This window comes from Pogona vitticeps, chromosome 6, assembly GCF_051106095.1.
Source record: "Pogona vitticeps strain Pit_001003342236 chromosome 6, PviZW2.1, whole genome shotgun sequence".
Taxonomy (NCBI): domain Eukaryota; kingdom Metazoa; phylum Chordata; class Lepidosauria; order Squamata; family Agamidae; genus Pogona; species Pogona vitticeps.
The window spans coordinates 3,752,822-3,774,561 of NC_135788.1; the positions used below are offsets into that span (position 1 = coordinate 3,752,822).

At 43.7% G+C, this 21,740-nt stretch overlaps 1 protein-coding gene across 1 annotated transcript in view; it reads left to right on the top strand.

The window, feature by feature from the left end:
• Positions 1-21,740, top strand: part of OBSCN (obscurin, cytoskeletal calmodulin and titin-interacting RhoGEF) — a 184,528-nt gene that overhangs the window by 120,664 nt on the left and 42,124 nt on the right. The window contains exons 69-84 of the mRNA XM_078378257.1: positions 493-559; positions 1,657-1,689; positions 2,444-2,481; positions 3,637-3,732; positions 3,864-3,873; positions 4,878-5,037; positions 5,817-5,933; positions 6,618-6,782; positions 7,059-7,217; positions 8,040-8,217; positions 8,355-8,468; positions 9,287-9,454; positions 11,351-11,453; positions 13,710-13,839; positions 15,204-15,309; positions 21,431-21,473. Of these exons, the coding sequence (XP_078234383.1) occupies positions 493-559; positions 1,657-1,689; positions 2,444-2,481; positions 3,637-3,732; positions 3,864-3,873; positions 4,878-5,037; positions 5,817-5,933; positions 6,618-6,782; positions 7,059-7,217; positions 8,040-8,217; positions 8,355-8,468; positions 9,287-9,454; positions 11,351-11,453; positions 13,710-13,839; positions 15,204-15,309; positions 21,431-21,473 (1,687 nt within the window). The remainder of the gene's footprint in view (positions 1-492; positions 560-1,656; positions 1,690-2,443; positions 2,482-3,636; positions 3,733-3,863; positions 3,874-4,877; positions 5,038-5,816; positions 5,934-6,617; positions 6,783-7,058; positions 7,218-8,039; positions 8,218-8,354; positions 8,469-9,286; positions 9,455-11,350; positions 11,454-13,709; positions 13,840-15,203; positions 15,310-21,430; positions 21,474-21,740) is intronic.

Genomic DNA, 21,740 nt, shown 5'->3' on the forward strand with positions numbered 1-21,740 from the left:
TCGCTTCGGTGACCCTGTCCAACCGTCTCGTCCTCTGCCGTCCCCTTCTCTCCTCTTGCCCTCACTCTTCCCCAACATCGGGGTCTTTTCCAGGGAGTCTTCTCTTCTCATGAGATGGCTGAAGTATTGGAGCCTCAGCTTCAGGATCTGTCCTTCCAGTGAGCACTCAGGGTTGATTTCCTTCAGAACGGAGTGGTTGGTTCTCCTTGCAGTCCAGGGGACTCTCAAGAGTCTCCTCCAGGACCACAGTTCAATTACCTATTTACACCAGGTTAACTTTACCTTTACCTTAACTCCAGGAAGGTCCATTTTAGTGGTGAATCGGTCCAAGTGAAGAAATCCTGCAGCCATAGCAGAGATTTCTGCCCAAACTTCCACTGCAGCCATTCAGCGCTGAAATGTAACATGCCAGTGGAGTTCCATTAGCAGTCCTAACGAACAGGAGGCTGGCTGTTAAGTTTCAAATTTTGGCTAATCTTTGTTCCCCTGCAGTGAAAGAGGCCGAATCTCTGACCCAGGAACGTGTCATGGTGACTGAGGCTATTATGGCATCGCTTGGGTAAGTAAATGTCGCTGGACCCTAGCATCTTTTCCTGCAAAACTGGTATATATTCTGAGTTCGTAATGTTTTTGCTGACTTTCATTATTTATGTCTTTAGGGCTGGGGTGGGTGGCTGTGTTTTTAACAGCTGTTAGCTGGCCACAGGAGTGTTTAGATGGGCAGGGTGTAAATGGAATGGAATGGAATGGAATGGAATGGAACGGAACGGGATGGATGGATGGATGGATGGATGGATGGATGGATGGGTGGATGGATGGATGGATGGATGGATGGATGGATGGATGGATGGATGGATGGATGGATGGATGGATGGATGGATGGATGGATGGATGGATGGATGGATGGATGGAATGTGAGCAATCGTCCAATTGGTCCCTTTGTTCTCTTGGAGGCAATTTTGTGAAGAGGAAGTTCTGGATGAGATAGCAACTTATGCCATAGAGAGAGGTGGGAGCAGGAAATAGAGAGAGTTGAATCCTTCCAAAAAGATTCTCAAGAATGATAATAATTTAGAACATGCCAAGAATAGTTGTTATATTCTGTCAAGTGACTTATGATTTGTGACAATCCTAGTACAGTTTTTAAGGTATGTCAAATGTTTGAAGAGGGGATCTACCCTTGTGGCCCTAATTAATCTTTTTTTATCCAAGCCGTGATTTTAACCTCGGCCCTGTGAATCCGAGTCTGACACACTATCTGTCACACCACACACACAGAGAGAGAGAAAATTTAAAAAATACAGGGTTTGTTGGTGGAATTGCATTGTTACTTCAGTTCCCCCAGATTTGGGAGACTTTGAAACTTCCTATGAGGCAGTGAAGTATTGTCCTGAATGTCATTGGTTCAATTCAGAAAGCATAAATAGTTTGTCTTTTAAAGAGATTACTGTTTTGTGCCACTGCATTAATGGGAATGAATTATTTCTGAATTTGAGCCAGGGCTGGGAAGATTTCTGGCTCAGGGGCCATCGTGGTCCATACCAGCCCTGAGGGCATGAGGGGAAAGGCAAAATCAGAACTGGAAGCATTTATTTAATTGATTTTATTTAGAATGTCTCTATCCTGCCTTTCTCCTTAAAATCATTTTGGTTGCAGGTATGAAGAGGACAAGGAGAGGAAAGAACATGGGTAATGTTTGAGTCCTCTTTTTAATATATATTGTGTAATGTTTGAGTCCTCTTTTTAATATATATTGTGTAATGTTTCAGTCCTCTTTTTAATATATATTGTGTAATGTTTGAGTCCTCTTTTTAATATATATTGTTTAATGGTTGAGTCCTCTTTTTAATATACAGTGGGGTCTCGACTTAAGAACTTAATCCGTATTGGAAGGCAGTTCTCAGGTCGAAAAGTTCTTAAGTCGAATCTGCATTTCCCATAGGAATGCATTGAAAACCATTGAATCCGTATCTGCTCTTTTCGTCCATAGAAACTAATGGGAAGCTGCTATTCCGCCTTCTGCCACTAGAGGGGGATATTTTTTTCTTTTTTCCTTTTAACCTAAGATGACTTAGCTTTTAAAAAAAGGAAAAAAAGAGTTCGTAACTCGAATCTAAGTTCGTAAGTCGAGTCCATATAGTCCTATGAGAGCGGTTCGTAAGTCGAAACGTTCGTATGTCGAGCCGTTCGTAAGTCGAGACCCCACTGTATATTGTGTAATGTTTGAGTCCTCTTTTTAATATATATTTCGTGACCCTGATATTGATGTCATTTCCAGTTGTTCAACTGTGGGATTTTTGTTACCCAACCTCTGTTCCTTGCCGTGGGATCTGTGCTGAAGGCCATCCCATTACATTGCACTTCATACAATATTTTTCCAATCCAAATGTGTCACAGCTTTCTTCTTCACTATGAGTCCTCTTTTTCCTTTTCTCTCTGCCAGAGTCGAGGTTTCTGCTCATCCTCCTGAAACTAGAAAAGGTAAGCAGACCTGTGATAATATCACCCTCGTTTTAACCATAAGATGTTTTTAATACAGATTGCTGCCCAGAATCCTATTCTGCAAATTGCCAGTGTAAGGGAGATGACATTACAGGCAGGAGAAGAGTGTCACTCATTAAAAAGTTTCTTCTTCAGTTCTGGAGTTCACACAACTCACATGCAATGAGACTGATTGCACATGAATCATGCCAGCCTCCAGAATGGAAGCAGGAGTCCTTTACTTTACCTTTGCTGGCAATGTCATCTGCCTTATGCTGACACAATTCACACAACAGGATTTTGACTATTGTTTACTGTTCCATGCAGCTTCCTCTGATATTAATTAGTTTACAGACAAACACACAAGATTCTGATCAAATAAATGCTTTTTTTATTGGAAAAAGGGAGAGACAGAAATCTTGCTATTGAATCTTTAAACCCAGAAATGAAATGCTTTTTTAAAAAATGGAAAGCTATACATTCAACATCTAGAAGGTCGTTTCAAGAAGCTATGGATCAGGCAGCATCCCACATCTTAACTGTAAGGCAAACAGGGAAATGAGTAAAATAATTATTGTGCCCATGGTGTTGTATTCGGATATATTTACCTAAGAACAAATTGTTTTGGGGATTCGCAAAGATAGTCTTGCAAGATAGTCAAACGCTGCAGGAGTAGGATCTGTTCTTGATCATCCCGGAGTAGAGGATACGTCATAATGGGCTCAAGTTCCAGGAAGCCAGATTTAGGGTGAATTAAATTAGCTGTTAGAGCAGTATGACAATGAAACCCATGACCTTGGGAGGCAATGAGCACTCCAGCGCTGGAGGCATTCAAGAAAAAGTCGGACAGCCATCTGTCAGACCTGCTTTGCTTTGGATTCTTGTGTCGAGCAGAGGGTTGGATTTGATGGCCTTGGAGACCCCCTTCCAACTCAATGATATTATGATTCTGCAGTAGGCAAACCTCCGGCTGTCCCTTGCCTTCCACAGCCCCATGAGAAGCACCTGTCAGTCACAAAGAGATAACCTGGGGTCTGTGTTCTGCTCTTCTTCCTGAGCACGTGGCCCGATTTCACCGCTCGGGGGCGTATCTTTCCAAGCAGTCACGACACTTTCAATCGTTAAATGCTTAAGCACCACTTTCTCCGTTGGCAGGAGAGCCCATTTCGCTGGCTCAAGTCGGGACGGAGGAATTTCTCCAGAAACTGACGTCTCAGATCACAGAAATGGTGTCTGCAAAGATAAGCCAAGGTAATATTAAAAACCCATTTAAACGGACCTTCAGGAAGCAGCCAAGATTGGGTGGGTCGATTATGGGTTTTGGGCATGCATACAAGGTTGAACTGGGTTTGGGTCTCCTCCCTCCCTCTGGCCATTTTCAGTTTATCCAAAGTATATTGTTAGCCATGTTTTCGGGTTCTTGCTTAAAATTTTCGAAAGGCCAGCACAGAAAAATCTTAGAGTTGCTGGTCAAGCAAGGAGTTGGTGGGAATAGACCTCATAGCAATTAATAATCTTATCTGATTTTAGGATGACGGTGATGATTAATTTAATAACTGTTGTTTTTGCGAGCTTTATTGTATTATTCTGCCTTGTTCGGGACTATAAGTGATTTGATTTGTTTTAAAGGCAGTTTAAGGCTTGGGGATTTTATCCTAGGTTCGACAAGTTTGCTACTAACAAAGGAACTGAAAAAAAAATACACACAGTCTCCAATTACAAGAGACACTTGGTTTCCAGTCTTAGCTTTTCACTAGAGATGGGTGCAAACCAGGAAAAAAATGATGAATTCAGCTGGTTCGTGGTTTGGTTGGTGACCCAGTTCATGGATCCTGTTGGGCATGGAACCAGTTGGGTTTTCCAGTTGGTTCGTGGGGGTTCATAGTTCGTGGCTGCAAAAATCTTGGGATTGGTCCTTCGATGAGATTACTTGGAATTCCTTGCTAGAGGCTCTTGTGCCTTTCTGGAAGTGCAATAGGGAACCCGAAGGGCTTCATTCCACTCTGGATCCAAGAATTAGGATTAGAGATGGGGGTATTTGTATTTGTATACAAAAACCCCTACACAGCTGGACGTAACTCTGGTCACCCTGGCTCGGAGACTCGTCTTCCCTCCTTCTGCCAGGGGTGGATAGTCAACCGCGAGTTCTGGAGTGATTGGAAGGGAGAGTGGAATCGCTGGCAGCAGCAGACGTGTGAGTGGATGGTCTGACCCTGGGGAGCCGGACCCTTGTTACGTCCAGTTTTGAGGGGGTATTCATATCCATATACAAATTATAAATGAATCTCTAATTGGGATCGTGAGATTAAATCCATGCCGAGCTGCTGTAACAAGGCACTTTGCTCCTGGCTACCTTAACCTCTTCTCATCATCTTCCACTTCCTTGACACCCACAGAACGTTCTTCCCGGAGCTTCAGAAGTGTGACACTGATGATGACGTGGCAATGTGTTTCATTAAGAACGAGGGGGAGTTTGACAAATACATCCAGTACTTGGTTGGCCGTATACAAGCTGAGTCCGTTGTGGTCAGTAAAGCTGTTCAAGAGTTCTATAAGGTAAATTAACTGACTACCATACATGCATACACACTGTACAAATTTGACTTTGAAATCTTTGTTGTTTGTTTGTTCATTTGTTTGTTTGTCTGTTTGATTCATTGATTGATTCATTTATTCATTTTTAAACCACCCATCTGAGCAACGATCACGCTCAACATTTCACAATCACAATAACGAAACCAAGAGTGGCTTAATCAAGTGCATTCAATTAAATCCGCAAACAAACCTAATGATAGTAAACATTTAAAACTGAACTTGATTTTTCACCTCTGGGAGTGCTTATTTTTACTCATAGATTATAGCAAAGGAATATTTTTTTTGGTCTTGAATTTCCAAGGTCAGTAAAATTCCCTGCCTTCAGTGTGAGAAAGAGATGCTGTCTCCTCTTTGGTGGAATGTGCACAAAACGTTTTTGTGGCTGTTTGCATTAAAAAAAGAATCTCTTCCCTTTAAGAGGCAAAGTCCAGTCTCGGAGACTTCAGCACCGCAGGACTAGCAGACCGTCTAATGCCGCTGTGATAAGTCAGCAAAGAGAGCCACTTTGTGCAGTCTATGCAGGTTGTGCGATCTGTTTTTGTTGAGGGGATCCACAAAAGGTCTCGCTCTCTTGCTGGGCAGGGAGAAAAGATTTCCAACCCCCCTCTCTTGCTTGTGAGGACGAGAAAATCAAAAGCAACCTGCAGACAATCTCGCAGCAGCCAAGAATTTTCCTTGGGGGCTAGACGTGTCAGCCGTTTGTGAAATCCTTGTGGTTGTGTGTTTTGTTTTCTGCCCAGCGATACACAGAGGTAACGTTCTCCACGGAAGACCCATCTCAGCCACCTGTACTTCCTCTGCAATACTATCTGGAGAGACCGATAAACAGAATCCAGAAATATCAAACAGTAATCAAGGTGAGGAGCTTTCTTCTAATACTTGGCATGATGGTTTCGTAACATTATTATTTGGGGAAGGCAACTGACTTTCTTATCTGGGTTTTATATCAGCCAATTGTCATGTGTCACTACCAGCACAACAGCGGGAATTCTATAGCGCTCTAGTTGGTTTCTTAATACTATTATATATCATGATATTCTGTCAGTCCTCTTTTGGTCTTTGGTTAATAAAGAGAAGAGAATCACCAAATCTTGGAAGGGAGTTGGAAGGGGTGTGTAAGGCCATCAAGTCCAACCCCCTGCTCGAGGCAGGAATCCAAGTCCAACCAGATCAGACAGACGGTGGTCCATTTTTCTCTTGAATGCCTCCAGCATTGGAGCACTCACCACCTCCCCTTGAGGTCACGGGTTCCATTGTTTTATTAGGGGGAACTTAATTAAGATCTTGGTAATTCCACTTATTAACAAGGGCTGAACCCCTCCTGCAGGTAAACAAAGGTGTCTTTTTTGTCCAGGAGAAAGCCCCAATTGTTCCTCTGCATCTGATGGGAGAGGAGCATGCTTTGCACAATTCACAATTCCTGGTTCATTTTGACTTCATGTCTCAAGTATATTTCATTTTCTGAAATATCTCGTAGTTGAGAGAGATAATCAGTGGACAGGCAGAACTGGTACAAACCACACCTTTCTGGGTATCCACAGGAGCTCATCCGAAACAAGGCAAGGAACAGCCAGAACTGTTCCCTGCTGGAGCAGGCTTATGCCATTGTGTCTGCGCTCAACAGACGGGCAGAGAACAACCTTCACGTGTCTCTGATTGAGGACTATCCAGGCACCCTGGAGATCTTAGGGGAGCCCATTCGACAGGTAAGGGCAGCCCCATCTTCCCAAACATGTCATGTCTACCTCTGTCGTCGAGTGATCGTGTTGCATCGCAGCCTGTCCCTGCTGCTGAAATCAACTGGCGGAGTCTTCTGGATTCGGGCTCAAGTCACATGGATTTGAACACGAATCCAAAAGTTTGGTGTCGGCATGTTGTCGGTACACCGAGGTCAGTCACAGAAATATAGGGCTGTCAACCACCTTCTCCCCAGAAACAGGGGGGAATCTGCTTTGCTGACTCCTTTTTCTTCTTCTTTCCAGGGACAGTTCATTGTATGGGAGGGGGCGCCTGGAGCCAGAATGGCGTGGAAGGGCCACAAGAGACAAGTCTTCCTCTTCAAGAACTACCTCCTCGTGTGCAAGCCCAAGCGGGACACTAAGACGGACACTTACAGCTACATCTTCAAGAACATGATGAAGGTCCGAGCCTTATTTCCTTCCGTGATCCTTAGATTTGCTTCCCCGAGCTGTCTGCTTAAAGCTACCTCTGTTGGCCAAGCTAAGGCTGCTATTGCGTGGTCCTCTAAAGAAGTGATGCCATTTTGGATATCATCCAACACGGAAAGATTCATAGAGGGTGATCATATTAGCAAAAAAGGGGGGGGGAGGGGAATGCTACAGGTTTCGGGCAGGCTTTCAACCTTCCTTCTGCTTTTTAGTCTCTCTGCCCAAATCAGCTGAGGTCACCTCAAGGAATGTTCCTGGAAATCTCCAAGACGGTTAATGAAGAAGGTCCACCTTCTCCTTCTTTTTAAGAATACTTCTCTGAGACTACATGGCCACTGTTGATGACAACGGGTCTGTGTTGGTGGAAGGGCCCCTGCAATTGCACTCAGAATGTTTCCTGGTTTTATTTAGCTTTATAGTGCGTTTCTCTTGTGGCAGAGCAGCAGACCCTTTAAGCGGGCCCGCTCTTAGATGTATGGAATATATATATATATATGCTCATATTCACTCCAAGTGACCAGCTGGGGTGGGTACCTTGACTTGGCCTTTGACCAGAGGAGGCTTCAGTTTCTAGAAGCTGAAAGACATGTGAAGATATTTCAGACAAAAACAAAATGGAAAAAAAATGCAATGGGGACAAAATCATTGTCATGACATGAAATTATAGCAGCTAATCTTTAAGACGTCGCTGTGTTTTTCTCCGGGAGCTTTTGGTGGTTGTTTGATACGCGCACGTGTGCAGACTTTACATGGCTAAGTCATCAATGATATTTCTCTTCTCTTTTGATGACTTAGCTACCCAACATAGATGTGAACGACCTCGTAGAAGGAGACGACCGGGCGTTTGAAATTTGGCACGAGCGGGAAGACTCAGTCCGTAAATACCTGTTTCAAGCCAGAACCGTCATCATCAAGAATTCTTGGGTGAAGGAAATCTGTGGCATCCAGCAACGGATTAGCCTTCCTGTGTGGGGTAAGCATGGCTAGTTGACGGAAAGAACCAAATATATTGCGCTTAGTCCTTCTGCTCATTGTTCTGTTTTCCAGCTTTTCCTTACCCAGCTTCTCAGCAAAGCAGAGAAACACTGACCTCCATCTGTTTCCTTTCAGACCCCCCCGACTTTGAGGAGGAACTGGCGAACTGTACAGCTGAGCTTGGGGAGACGGTCAAACTCGCCTGCAAAGTAACAGGGACACCCAAGCCAAGCGTCGCCTGGTTTAAAGGTCCGTCAGACGCTCGCGAATTATTCGTGCCGTTACTATTATGGATGTCGAATATGTATAGGTTTTCTTAACCTCAGTGACAGTTTGTCTCCATATAATCCTGTTTAAAAATAGTCAGAAATTGTGAGGTTTTTTTCCCTTTGTTACTGCACAAGAGGAATTTTTCTTCAGTCGGAGCATTAGCAAAAGAAAAGTGTTTTGCCTAAAAACATTGCCTTTTCCACAATATGTATTGATGTGCAAAATACGTTTTTGTGCAAAAACACTTGCATTGATTTTTTTTTTAAACAGAAAAAGTTGTGACATGTAACCAAATACAGACATGCCTCATAATCTGTAGGGAAAAAATGTTTGAAAGCTTTTGTTCTTACTTATGAAAAAGAAATAAGCGAGGGTCTGAAAGTTTTTGCTCTCGCCCGTCATAAGGAGGGGGTAAACAGTTCCATCAATGAAGATAGAAGCTAAGTTCTCTCCTCACTCAATCATATTTTCCATATTTACTTGTAAGAAGATTTCCCGGCACCATGGAGGGCTGCAGAGGAAGGACAGAGGATTAGAGAAATTGGTTGCAGTAATGAAGTTTTGTTAGCACTGTGTTGAATTTAAACCGCAGTCTTCCGTGAAACTGGCCAAAAATCAGTTTATAGGCTGTAATCAGTAGTCAATTGACTAGATGGGTGGGTACAAATGCAATAAATGAACGAATAAATAAATGGAATCATTCACCAGCAAGTATTCAGCTGGTTGGCAAATTGCTTTCTTTCTGTGAACACAACATAGCGATTGCAGAATGGTATTTTCTCGGTTTCATTTTGAAGATGGGAAGCCCGTGGAGGTGGATCCCCATCACATAATCATTGAAGATCCAGATGGCTCCTGCACCTTAATCCTTGACAACCTCACAGGTGTTGATTCGGGGCAATACATGTGCTATGCCGTTAGCCCAGCTGGCAACGCCAGTACCCTAGGAAAGATTCTTGTTCAAGGTAAGTTTACCATCATATAATAAATAAGTAAAAATGTGCTCCTGCATTGTTAAAATACCGTCTTTTTCCATGTATAAGATGCCCCCATGTATAAGACTCCCCCCACTTTTCTAACCCAAATTTACGAAATCTAAGTGGGACTTAGCAAATATAGGGTGAAAGGGATCAAAGTGCTGCAGGATCACTTTGATCCCTGCTTTCCCCTCCACTTGTTTTTCTCTCCTCAGCTTACTTCCATGTATAAGATGACCCTCAATTTTTAGTCTAAAGATTTTAGAGAAAAGTATAGTCTTATACATGGAAAAATATGGTACTTGCTTAACAGTCCAGTAGCATTTGATACTACTGGACTGGGGCATCCAGATAGATTTTTTACCACCCTATGAAGTGAATATGGTAGGAACCTTGTGTCCGTGGGGGATCCTTTCCAAGCTCCCCACAGATACTGAAAAATGCATATCAAAGTGAACACTAGTTTAATAGCAAATGCTATATGTACCATGGTTTCTGGCTCTCTCTAGTGGCCAGTTCTTGTAACTTAATTGTTAGAAATCTATGTATTTCTGGGATTTTTCTTTTAATATTTTTAATATTTCCAGGTCGTGGATAAGTGAATCAGTGGATACTGATCCTGTGGATATGGGGGCCCCTCTTGTAATGGCAAAATTGTGTCAGACAGCTTGGTGACACAGAATGGCTTAACCTGGCTTCCAGCTCTTTAGCCCCACTCGCTGAGACTACAGTAGCCCAAAAATGCATTTCTTTGTATTATTCGCGCACAATAAGTGAAGGGGATCTGGGTCCAGAGATATTTTTATACATGCTAAAGGAACAAGCCGTCCTGCATCGCTTCAAGGACGAACCCATTCTATGGAGCATCCGCTTCTATTTCAGAAGCAGCTCCTTGTTGATTTGGTGCAACAGACTTTACGCTACTGGTCCCACATCTCCTCCCTCCCAGGCTCAGTGCTGGTGGCAAATGGGGAAAAGTGGTGGGACACAACCCTTACTCTGGCGTGTTGCCCCTCAATTCCCGACACCCCCTGTTACCTGGGTATAGAATTAGGGAGGGCACCTAGCTGGGAAAGACAGAGCTGTGGGTTTTCGAGAAGCCTCTTGCTGGACTCTGTTGAAAAGAGGGCACTATACAGGCATACCTCGGCTAACAAATTTAATGCGTTCTCCGGGACGTTTCGTATTGCGAAAAATTCACAAACCAAAACGTGGTTTCCCATAGGAACACATGCACGGGGGCGGTGCTGTAAACTTCCCAAGCACAGTGCATCCTAAGGGAGCTTGTTTCATGTTGCGAAAAAATATATATCGTAAACTGAGGGAGGCATTATTTTCAATGGCTTTTCTTTCGTCAACCGAAAACTACGTTAACCAAGGCGTTCGTAAACTGAGGTATGCCTGTATGAGACGAAGCCTTGACACAATTGACCAGAATGTTTTGGCATACTTCACTCGTCCTTTCTACGTTCCATGTAAAGCATTATCTACAAAGTACGTCCCATCCCGCTCCATCCAGCGAAGTTTAGGGTGGTCCTCCATTTGTTTTAGTGAATTCTTTTGGTCAACCCCAGGTAGTCGGCTTGAGGTTCACTCAGCCTTCCATCCTTCTGAGGTTGGTAAATGGAGGGAGGCAGCTTGCAGGAGAGGTGATGTGTAGCCGGCGTTATTAAATTCTAAACTGTCCAGAGAGGGTGCTGTAAGCGCTACGGGGTGGCCTATAAGCAGCAAGCTTTGCTTTTTAGCTTTTGCTTCTTCTTCAGCCGCACATGATAAGTGCAAGGTCTCCCTTGATGACCAGATATTCCGATACCACTAAATATTTACTTGCTTGCTATCCGTTGGGTCGTGTCCAATGCCGTTGCCTTTACTTTTGCTTTCTAGTGCCGCCCCGTTTTGTAAACAAGCTGAAACCTGTGTATTACGCCGAGGGCGAAGACGCACAATTTACGTGCACTATTGAAGGAGCACCTTCTCCTCAGATCAGGTAAGAAGCCATCCAGCACATCTCTTCCCAACACCCAAGGCTGTTCGGTCACTTTGCCGGAAAAGAGAAGAAGGGAACCTTGGGGTTTACTGCCCTCAAATGTTGATGCTTCGTGCAGCATAAGAATTGGGGGGGGGGGAGTCCATTGTGCATGTCATGATCGGAGGCCAGGCTTTCTTGCCCAGAAATGACATCTATGTCATTCCCTGGCCCTCTCAAAGCAGCTCTTCTCTTTAAAACCAGTTGCTGGGTCCCGTTGACCCCCTTGGCCAAAATCCTGTCGCTCCTTTACATAAAAGGCATAAACTTCAGAGGTGAGTTGCTGTTAAGGAATCTCCATAGACATTATCTTGTCACACAGTAAGTTACGCAGAGCTTGACATGCAACACTTCATGCCTACAGAGATTTCTTAACTTACAGCAGTTCACTTTGAAGGGTTACGTTTTTTGCCTAACTGCACAACAGGATTCCAGCCATTGTATTCTGCTTGATTTATATTACAGCTGCTAGCATTGTTACCCAGATCCAGCTTTCAGTATTACTAGCAGGTAAAGTACTTTGTGGTACCATGGACCAATGGGCTGTCTTCTTTTGGCCATGGTTTGCTCGGAACGTGGTAGGATTGTTCTAATCCAATTAGATAGAGAAATGAACCAACAGCAAACGGGTTTGCTTATAGCATTTTATACATGGGTTTGTAGCTGGAAAGGCCTTTCAAAGTAATATTTTTTTTGTAAAAAAATCAAAAGAGAAAAAGAACAAGATAGTTCTCACCCTAGGCTTACCATCTAAAAGATGCGTCACTAAAGGAAAGTGGGATGGGGACGGAAAAGGAAAACAGTAGAATTTCGACACCATTTTTAAAAAAAATGTAGTAAGGATTTGATGGTTGTTGTGGGTTTCTCGGGCTCTTTGCCTGTGTTCTGAAGGTTGTTCTTCCTAATGTTTTGCCAGTCTCTGTGGCTGGCATCTTCAGAGGACAGGAGTCAGAACTCTGTCTGTGCTCTGGTGCAGTTTGTTGGATAGTTGAGTATTTATAGCTGTGGGATCAATTTTTTTGTCCTTTTCAGAAGACTGGGTGATAGTAAGGATTTATTTGCTGAAATAGCCACAAAATGACAACCTGAGAAAGACAAAGCTAGTTTTTTTGCATGGCGTAACCATGGGGGATAAAAAGTCCATGGAGTCCTGTTTTGGGGGTGTCACGAACCCATTCAGGTGTCAAATCTAACACCCTAGACAGCAGGTCTGGTGCCCTTTGTGTTGTCATTCCTTCCTGCAGTGGGAGTGATCAAGCAGAAGGGCACCAGCATCTGATAAACCAGATTTCTGCAGAGAACGCAGTCACAGAGTCACGAACATGGTCTAATGTCGCTGTCCTGATCATAAGCTTTCCGTAGTAGCTTAATTTAACCTTTTTGGGGTTGGGTTTCATGCTCATGCTCGGGAACTCTCATCGAAGCATTAAAAATGTGAAGAGGGCTGGTCTATCGCATTAAGTCCCGGCTGCTGCCTTCACGGCTGCATAAGTCTTGCTACCAAAGTGGTTGCTTCTAATATAGAGAAACAAGACAAGACCTCTGGTTAACATGATGGAACCTGGACTACTCTAAAGCTTGTTGGAAATGTGATGAAGGAATTGGCACCTATTATCACATGTGGTGGGACTGTAAATTGGTTAAGAAATTTTGGAAATGGATTTTTAAGGAAATACATGATAAATTTGGTAAATATATGGAATCTAACTCTAAAATTGCTTTGTTGTCAATTTTTGATAGGATAGATCTTGGTTATTCTTCGAAGGAATTGATTTCTAACTTTGCGACGAGTGCCAGAATATTAATAGCTAGGTTTTAGAAAGACAAAAATGATATTAAATTTAAAAGATTGGTATGGTGAAGTATGGGACATTGCATTAAATGATACATTGACTATTGAGCTCAAGATAGAAAGAGGGGAAATAAGTCCCGATATTTTTTATGTTGGATTTGTATTAGTGAAAGGAAAGGGGAAACCCTCTTCAGCGGGGTCCCGTGGGTAGGGGGTGCACGGTAGAATTTAGTGTATAGTAAGCAATATTATTTGTATTTGTTTTCTGTTTTTAAAATAATAAATATATAAACTTTTTTTAAAAAAGGAATCTGGAGTGGGTCTCTAGGGTGGAACTTCTCCCAGCCCCTCCCCATGACCCTAGGCTTTCACTGATGGCGTCTTGCTTGTGTTTTCTTTTCACTGAATCTGTCTTTGTGCAACAGGTGGTATAAAGACGGAAATCTACTGACCGACCCGAATAAACACCAGAGCTTTAGTGAACCACGGAGTGGTGTCATAGTACTTGTGATAAAAAATGCCTGTAAGGATGACACAGGATACTATGAATGTGAGGTGAGACACCCTCGGGTTCAGAATATGTGCCCCATTGTTTGGGGAGGGGGCAAGAATTTCTTTCAGATGGCCCCAATGAAACGGGTGGGGGTGCCACCCTGTAGACGCAGACTTAGCAGGAAGGCCCATTAAATCTGGAGAACTCTATGATAAAATTGCAACCGTTTCCATCTCTAGGAAAATAGGATTTCCTAGTGGGTGTGGGATATGCTTTTAGCTTCTGAAAAACAATCACACAGGAGAAGGTCTGGTAGCAGATTTCTTATGATCTCATTTAGGGTGACACTTGAGTGTAATCAAATGTGTAAAGCTAGGAGACTACACAGGGCTCTTCTACTTAGTAACTGCACACCCAGTGGGTTCAATCCAGAAAGACTCGATGATTTTGCCTAGAAGACCCACTTTCCTAGCCTTGGTTTAATTTGGCATTGGGCTGTGGAGAGACACACCAGAACAGGCTGATTCAAAGATATTTGTGGGATTCTGGGGTGACTTCCTGGGAGTCAGTGGTTCCCCCAGGGAGCAGAGCAACACCCCTCTAAGATCCCTTACCTTCCATCTGGCATTTGAGAGACTGAAAAGTTCAGTTCAAGATGCCCAATGATAGGAACTGAGGAAGGAGAAGTTGGAAAGGATGACGCGTGGCAGCCCGAACCCCTCAGTAAAGCCAAAGATTTCCAGCAGATGTGCAAACCGCTGAGATATTAGGAAGAGGTCGGACAGAGATCACCCAGTGGCACATGTCCCATTTTGCTGCTGCTCACAGAAACCTGGGAACACAGAAATACCGCCCTGCACCAGGACCCTGACAAGAATCAGAAGGCCTACCCCATGGCCTTCTGATTCTTGTCAGGGTCCTGGTGCAGGGTCCTAGTTCGATGTGAGCGACTTCCTGGCAATCAGACAGCCAGAGATGGGCACAAATTGTCAGTTCATTTAGTGGCCAGACAGGTGTTTGGAGCTTCAAAACCCTGCCTCCTCTGACAGGTGCCCACTCAGAGGCAGCACACAGAGGAGGCAGGGCAGAGAAGCCAGGGCACTGCCTCCGAGTGGGCCCCCACCAGCAAAGCTAGGGCTTGGCTGCTGAACAAACTATAGGTGACACATTGCAAACCAGCCCAACCCTACTCTGTGCTCTTGCTCTGTCTCGGTGCTGTCCTGCATCCTAATTGGTTAAGAACGACTGGGAACAGGGGTGCTGGGCTTTCGATAAGAGAGGGTTCCCTCCCATAGCATCACCCCAGGGAACCTATAAAAGGGCAGCCATTTGTTCATTTTGGGGGAAAGCACCACAACTGGGGGAGGCATTTTTCTTTAGCCAGATGTCGCTGTGTATTCTAACCGACATGGCATATTCTCTTTAGCTGGTCAACAGATTAGGGGCAGCGAAGAGCGGTGCTCAGCTTTACCCCCAGAGTGCTGCAGCCTTGGCCCCCGAGAAGAGACCAGAGCAAGCCATCACCATTGAAGGTATGATATTTTTTTTTCCTTCCTTAATCAGGTTTCAAAGTCTTCCATGAAATGCCTGTTGCCTCCTTAATGGTTTCATAGATCTGATTAATCTTTTTGGAATAGTTCTCCTCCTGTCATGTTGTAGCACAACAGCAAAGAGGCCTGTGGCGCCTTAATGACTTGTGAGAGGATTGATCGCAGGAGAAGGTTGTGTGAGTGACAGTGTGGGTCATCAGGTCCACGTAGCATCATCATACAGCTTCGGGTGCATCGCTAGATGCCCCGTGCTCCTAAATCTCCTGTGGGTGGAAGAGGGAAGAATTTCAAACTGTGGGTGGGTTCTGTATAGAATGCGATGCTTTATGTACGGGCATTGTGCAGTTGCTCAAGTGGCACTAAGAAAGTGAAGACAGTTATGGATTGGTCTAGGTTCAGGTGGATAATTGGATGGAAAAGGGATTAAAGCACTGATCTCCTGCTTCTCAAGTGGTCCTCATCCATGGGTCCACATGATAAAGATGTGATTTGGTGTGCTTTGGGTGGAGGAGAGGCTATGGAGGACAGAGTCTCAGAAAGCATTGTTCCAAGTCAGCCTGGTGTTGCCATGTTGCGTACCCATGGTGGCACTGTTAATGTGAAGATATTTGTTGTCATTTAGTCATTAAGTCGTGTCCGACTCTTTGTGACCCCATGGACCGGAGCACGCCAGGCCCTCCTATCTTCCACGGCCTCCCGGAGTTTGGTCAAATTCGTGTTGGTCACTCCAATGACACTGTCCAACCGCCTCGTCCTCTGTCGTCCCCTTCTCCTCTTGCCCTCACACTTTCCAAACATCAGGGTCTTTTCCAGGGAGTCTTCTCATGAGATGGCCAAAGGATTGGAGCCTCAGCTTCAGGATCTGACCTTCCAGTGAGCATTCAGGGTTGATTTGTGAAGATATAGGTTTTTCCGTTAAGATTTACTCATTTGGACCCTTTGGAGTTCGCCATTTGGTAGGGTCACTATCACCACCACACCGACAGAATGCCGAAGTAGGATGGCTAGAAATGTAATGGATGTGATGTTGGTGTCAAGGGCCCCCATGGGTGTGACAGGTAGGGTGGTGTTTTTTGGGAGGTGTCCAGTGGGGTATAGTTTCCTCAGGATATCAGTAGCCTTCCCAACAAGGCTTGAGATAGTGGTCTGAGGACTGAGTCCACAAACCTGGATATCTCCATTGCCATGAATGCCGAAACCACCACCTCCCGACATGGGACATTCAAAGTTGCCTGGTTTGTGTATTTTGGACACCCGACAGAAGCTAGAGGCGTCTATTGATCCGTAGGGCATTCCTTCCTCAAGTTATTTAACTCTGTCTCTTGTTCATGAGAAGGATCTGTCGTTCTCAATGTGTGAAATGTGGGACTGAAGAATTATCTCTCAGCCACCTCTATGTGGTCTAACCTGTTCAGGATGACGAGAGCTGCTTCTTGGCCGGCTTCTTTAATGATAATATAAAATATATAAAATATATGGATGAAATGATCTCTTTAATCTATTTTCTGATTATTATCCCAACTTGGGCTCCTCATCAACAGCAGTCTGTGAAGAAATACAATCTGTATATCGGTAAACAAATTATTGCTTTGTAACTTCAAAGGAAAATCATAGTGAAGAACAGGTAACATGGAGTTTGCTGTCATAAGGATTGCCAAGAGACTTGTTTTATTCCTGGTGATTTTTTTTTAAAAAAAACGGCCATGTTAAGATTATATTTGTCATTACGCTATTTTACTGTATTTTATTATAATATTAAACTTTCTGTATCCGGTTTCACTCTGATCTTACAATCAGCATCACACTCCCAGCAAGGACACTGTGTATATACACCTGAACTTGTAAAATTATACTCCTGAGAAGTGGCTTGTAATACACAAAAACCTTAATGTTATAATGAACAGAACTGTTAGTCTTAAAGGTGGCATGTACGGTGGTCTTCTTCTTCTTATGGAGACCTTTCCTTGCATTACGCAGAGCATGTTTTAAGATGGGAAGAGTGACAGATTCTGAAAGAGCTCAGAATCCGGGACATGTCGGCTCAAAGACAGATCATCACAGAAGAATTATTTAGGAAAAGTAACAGAAGGGTTGTTGTTGTTGTTGTTGTTGTTGTTGTTACGTGCCTTCAAGTCAGGTGTTGTAGACTCAAGCTTGTGGCTTCCTTGAGGGAGTTGGTCCATCTCGTATCTGGCCTCCCTCTTTTCCTCCTGCCTTCCTCCTTTCCCAGCATTCTTGTCTTTTCCGACGAATCCTGCCTTCTCAGGAGGTGCCCCAAAGGAGGACAGCCTCATTTTCAACATTGGTGCCTCCAGAGGGAGTTCAGGCTTGATTTGCTCTCGGACCCCCTTGTTGGTCTTTCTGGTGGTCCAGGGGTATTCACAAAGCTCTCCTCCGGCATCACGTTTCAAACCAACCCATTTTTTTTGTCCTGTCAGCTTTTTTTACGGTCCAGCTTTCACACCCATCCAAGTGTGTGGATGATCTTCTCCTTGACCCCCAGAGACACATCCTCATGATCTTTTCTAATCCCTTCCTTGCTTTCTTTCTGAGCCTATCTTCTGATTTCTCGGCTGCAAAACTCCCTTTGAGCTGATGATGGAACCAAGGGATACAAAACCTCTCACTGTTTCCATTTCTTGGTCGTCAAAATTAAAGTTGTGCAGTTCTTCTGTAGTCATGATTTTGGGGTCATCTTCTTGTTCAACATCCAGCCCTCCGTTGGTTCTTCCTTCTTTCGCTTTCACTAAAAGTCGTGTCAAGGGCTCACAATATTTTATATCCATCATCTTCCTAATCCTTACAACGAGACTATAAGGCAGATCAGGATCATTGCTCCCAGATGACAAGTAAGGGAATGCAGTCAAGTTAGAGCGGCTTTGCCCAGGACCGACAACTAGATTTGTCAAAGCTGCCGTATGAGTCTTTTCCAGCACAAATGACGAAAACAAATCAAAACGGCGACAAAAACACATGAAGTCTTAAGGTACTTAAAGGCTAGCAGGTTTATTTCCGTGTAAACTTTCACCCGCTCCTTTCTCAGGTACCTGGAATACATACGATATTTCAACACATGTTTGCAGACAGAGTGTGTATGTTTGTGAGATTTAGGGAAATGTTATGATAATTCAAAAACACATCAGAACGCACACTCCGGGATCAATATCACATGACCGCAACATGCAACTGCTCAGGGAGCAAAAGATATGGGAAAAGAGGGGGGACATTTTGCAAGTGTGATCATGGCCAGATGTGGAAGTCTGCCTAGATTATATCTCTGGAATACTAACACAATTTCAGCTCTAATGATGGGTTATCCTCTTTTGACCCATAGCCTTTTCTCTTTCATCTTTAGGTAAAGCTATCAAGGTGGTTATGATGACTTTAAAGTATGGATTACAGTCAGTTCTAGAAAGGCATGCTGGAAAACATTTTCTGTCCCCCAACTAATACTCTAGCGTTGAATGAATTTGGAAGTCCTGCTTAGCAGTTTGTTATTTCATTACCTTGTTACGCCAGAGATCCAATGTGAACTAAAATGCTGGATACATGTACAGTGAAACTAACCTTTTACTTCTGTAGGGGATCAACAGGACATATAATAAAGTCATTTTGGAAACCACCTTTGACGTCACGCAAAGACTTCTGCGAGTTTTTATTTTATTTCATGCACACCTTTTGCCTCTCTTTCCATCCTGACAATCAGCTGGCTTCACGCGATAACAAAAAAAGAGCTTTTAGCATAGACGTAGACGCCGGCCTTCGTCCATATCGCTCTTAACCCGCTTATTGGAACCTCTTGCTTTGCAAAACTTAACGTCGCGCAACCAAAAATGTTGATGGTGGTTCTTTTTTTAAAAAAAGGAAATTGCTTTCTCTTTTTTTGCTAATTTCCAGATCTTCTTTCTGGAAATAAGATGGGACCCATCCTTTTGAGCTTCCCAAGTCTGCGGGGGGAGGGGGTATCTCTTAATTCAATGCCAAGCAAACCCAAGTAGACCCGAATACTTTCTCAGACTGAGGCGTTCTTCCTTGCCCTGATGACAGTAAATCAAATGACGATGGTTAAATCAAAGTGAAATTAAAGTTATGTGTGTGCATTTCAAACAGCCCCTTGGTTGGGGGGTCTTGCTGTGAGTTTACTGGCATCACACAACACAAAGAGAAAGGGAAGAGAAATTCGGTTTCCCATCGTTCTGGGAACTCATTTGTAACCTGTGAAAAGTTTGCTTTTGTGTAACTCTTTCTTTTTTTTTTTCAACGTCTACTGGGCTTCCAATCCAACATTCCTATGTTCTCAGGGACCTGCATATTTTTTTTCCTCAACACACAGCACTCAAAACTGATAGACAAATCTGTGATTTGTGATTTCTTAGAACCGTACGGTCCACGGATTTGCTGAAGAGTCATTTATTCCACCCAGATGCTTTCATATGCTTTGCAGTCACAGGGGAAAAGAGACAATTGAGGAGATTCGTGGCTAGAAATGCAGCTGGCTTTGTAACCTGTACTTGATGGCGGATGATGATCTTCTGCTTTGGAAGATGTCAGTTAGATTGCTTTTGTTTGGTGTCCGATCCTTGTGGGGAAACGGACTCTGTCTTCATGTTCATTTTGCCAAAATGGCAGTTTTGGGGATGGGTCTCTGAGCCAGGCTCACCCCGAAAATCACCCCGACGGGGTTATTTAAAATGAAATGTCATGAAGCAGATAATTCCCCCACGGACCTTACTAACTTATTAAATCCTAAAGTACAACGTTTTGCTTCGCTTAATCCCTGCTTTTAGAGACAATGTACACTTACTACTCTTTAAAAAAAGCAACCGAGATATAGATAAGTGGTACGTTCTCAGCTTGGTGTGATGGGTTGAAATTTCTCTCCCCCAAAAAAGGCAGGGATTATCTTAAAAAAATAAAAAAATAAATCTGTTTTGACAGAGATTTTTTTTCTCTCAGATCCCCTCAGGGCAATAGATTTTATTTATATATATAAACAAAATATATATGTATATATTGAAAAGGATGTCTCCATTCATGTAACATCTGTTTGCCTTCAGGTCACCTGAAGTGAGGAAATGTATCTGAAGATCTGTTTTCTTTATATTTACCCTCATCATTTTTTTTAAAAAAAAGCCACCCCTTTTTCACCTGTTGGATATATTTATTTATTTTATTAGGTTTATACTCCACCCATCTAGACCAATGGTCTATATTTGCCCTCCTTGACTTCTCCGGCCACCATTTTAAAGCTCACGATATTTTCGTCTATTCTGTTTTCTTCATGGGGAACCCCACCGAAATAGTCTGATGGGGGCTTGTTCTGCGGGCATGAAAGCGAGCAGTTGCCTTGTGGACGTGAAGCCAGTCTGGGGGCTGCTGAATGTCCGCACGGGGGGGGGGGGCTTGTGTGCCTCCCCTCCCTCTTCCTTCATGGAAGGAAGGCAGGATGAAAAAAAGTCCCAAATAAATGGCCATCATCAACATTCATGGCCACCCAACCCTGTTGATGGGTTATGCAGCCTTAGGATATGATCCACAAACCAGTGAAGACACTGCGCTTGCAATTAAATTCACTCACCCAACCTCCACGATGACCTAAGATGATGTGTCTGGAAGAGTCCTCATCATCTTGTTTCCCACCTACCCCCCTCCCATGTCATGCTTTCACCCATAGGTGCAGCTTGATTTCAAAGGCACAATCCACCAGTATGGGTGCTGGGGAGGCAGCATTATTTACGCGCGCCACCAGAAGCCAACAGGCTGGGATCTAGATGATGACAGGCTTGCAATGGTTTAGATCAACTTGCCGCAGAAATGGTGCTGGTCCAAAGGTTCCCCCCCCCCCATCGAACTAAGTTCGTTAAAGGGTGTGTGCATTGTCAGCTTAAGTGCTTTGTGGACCCCACGGTCAGGACCTTCCCGTAGAGATATAAGAAATAACACTTGAAAATAACCACAGCAAAGCAATGATGGGATGGTGTATGCCCCCTACCTCCAAATTTTTATTCTTTTCTCCCCTCGATTCGCTTAACAGAGTTAATGTAATTGTTTTCAGCTTTTGCCGTTCGTTAACCCCATGCTGTTCCTACTGTTTTCTTTATAGTCACTGAGCAAGAAACAAAAGTGCCCAAGAAAACCATCATCATGTAAGTGTTGATATTCTTTTAACATTCGCATTCTGATGTTGCTGCCTCTGCATGTCCCAATAATAAATCTGTGTTTATTGGCCATGCAAGTGTGTTTTTCTTCCCATCCCATCAGACCTTGTGGTATTTTTGTGTTATGTGAGGAAAGGAACCATAAGGTTGGTGGATGCCTCTCTCCCTTCAAGAGCAACCTCGCTAGTGTTGAGCGTAGGGCCTAATTCTTCCTCCAGTTGCTTTGATGTCAAGTCAACTGGAGTTGAACAGGCC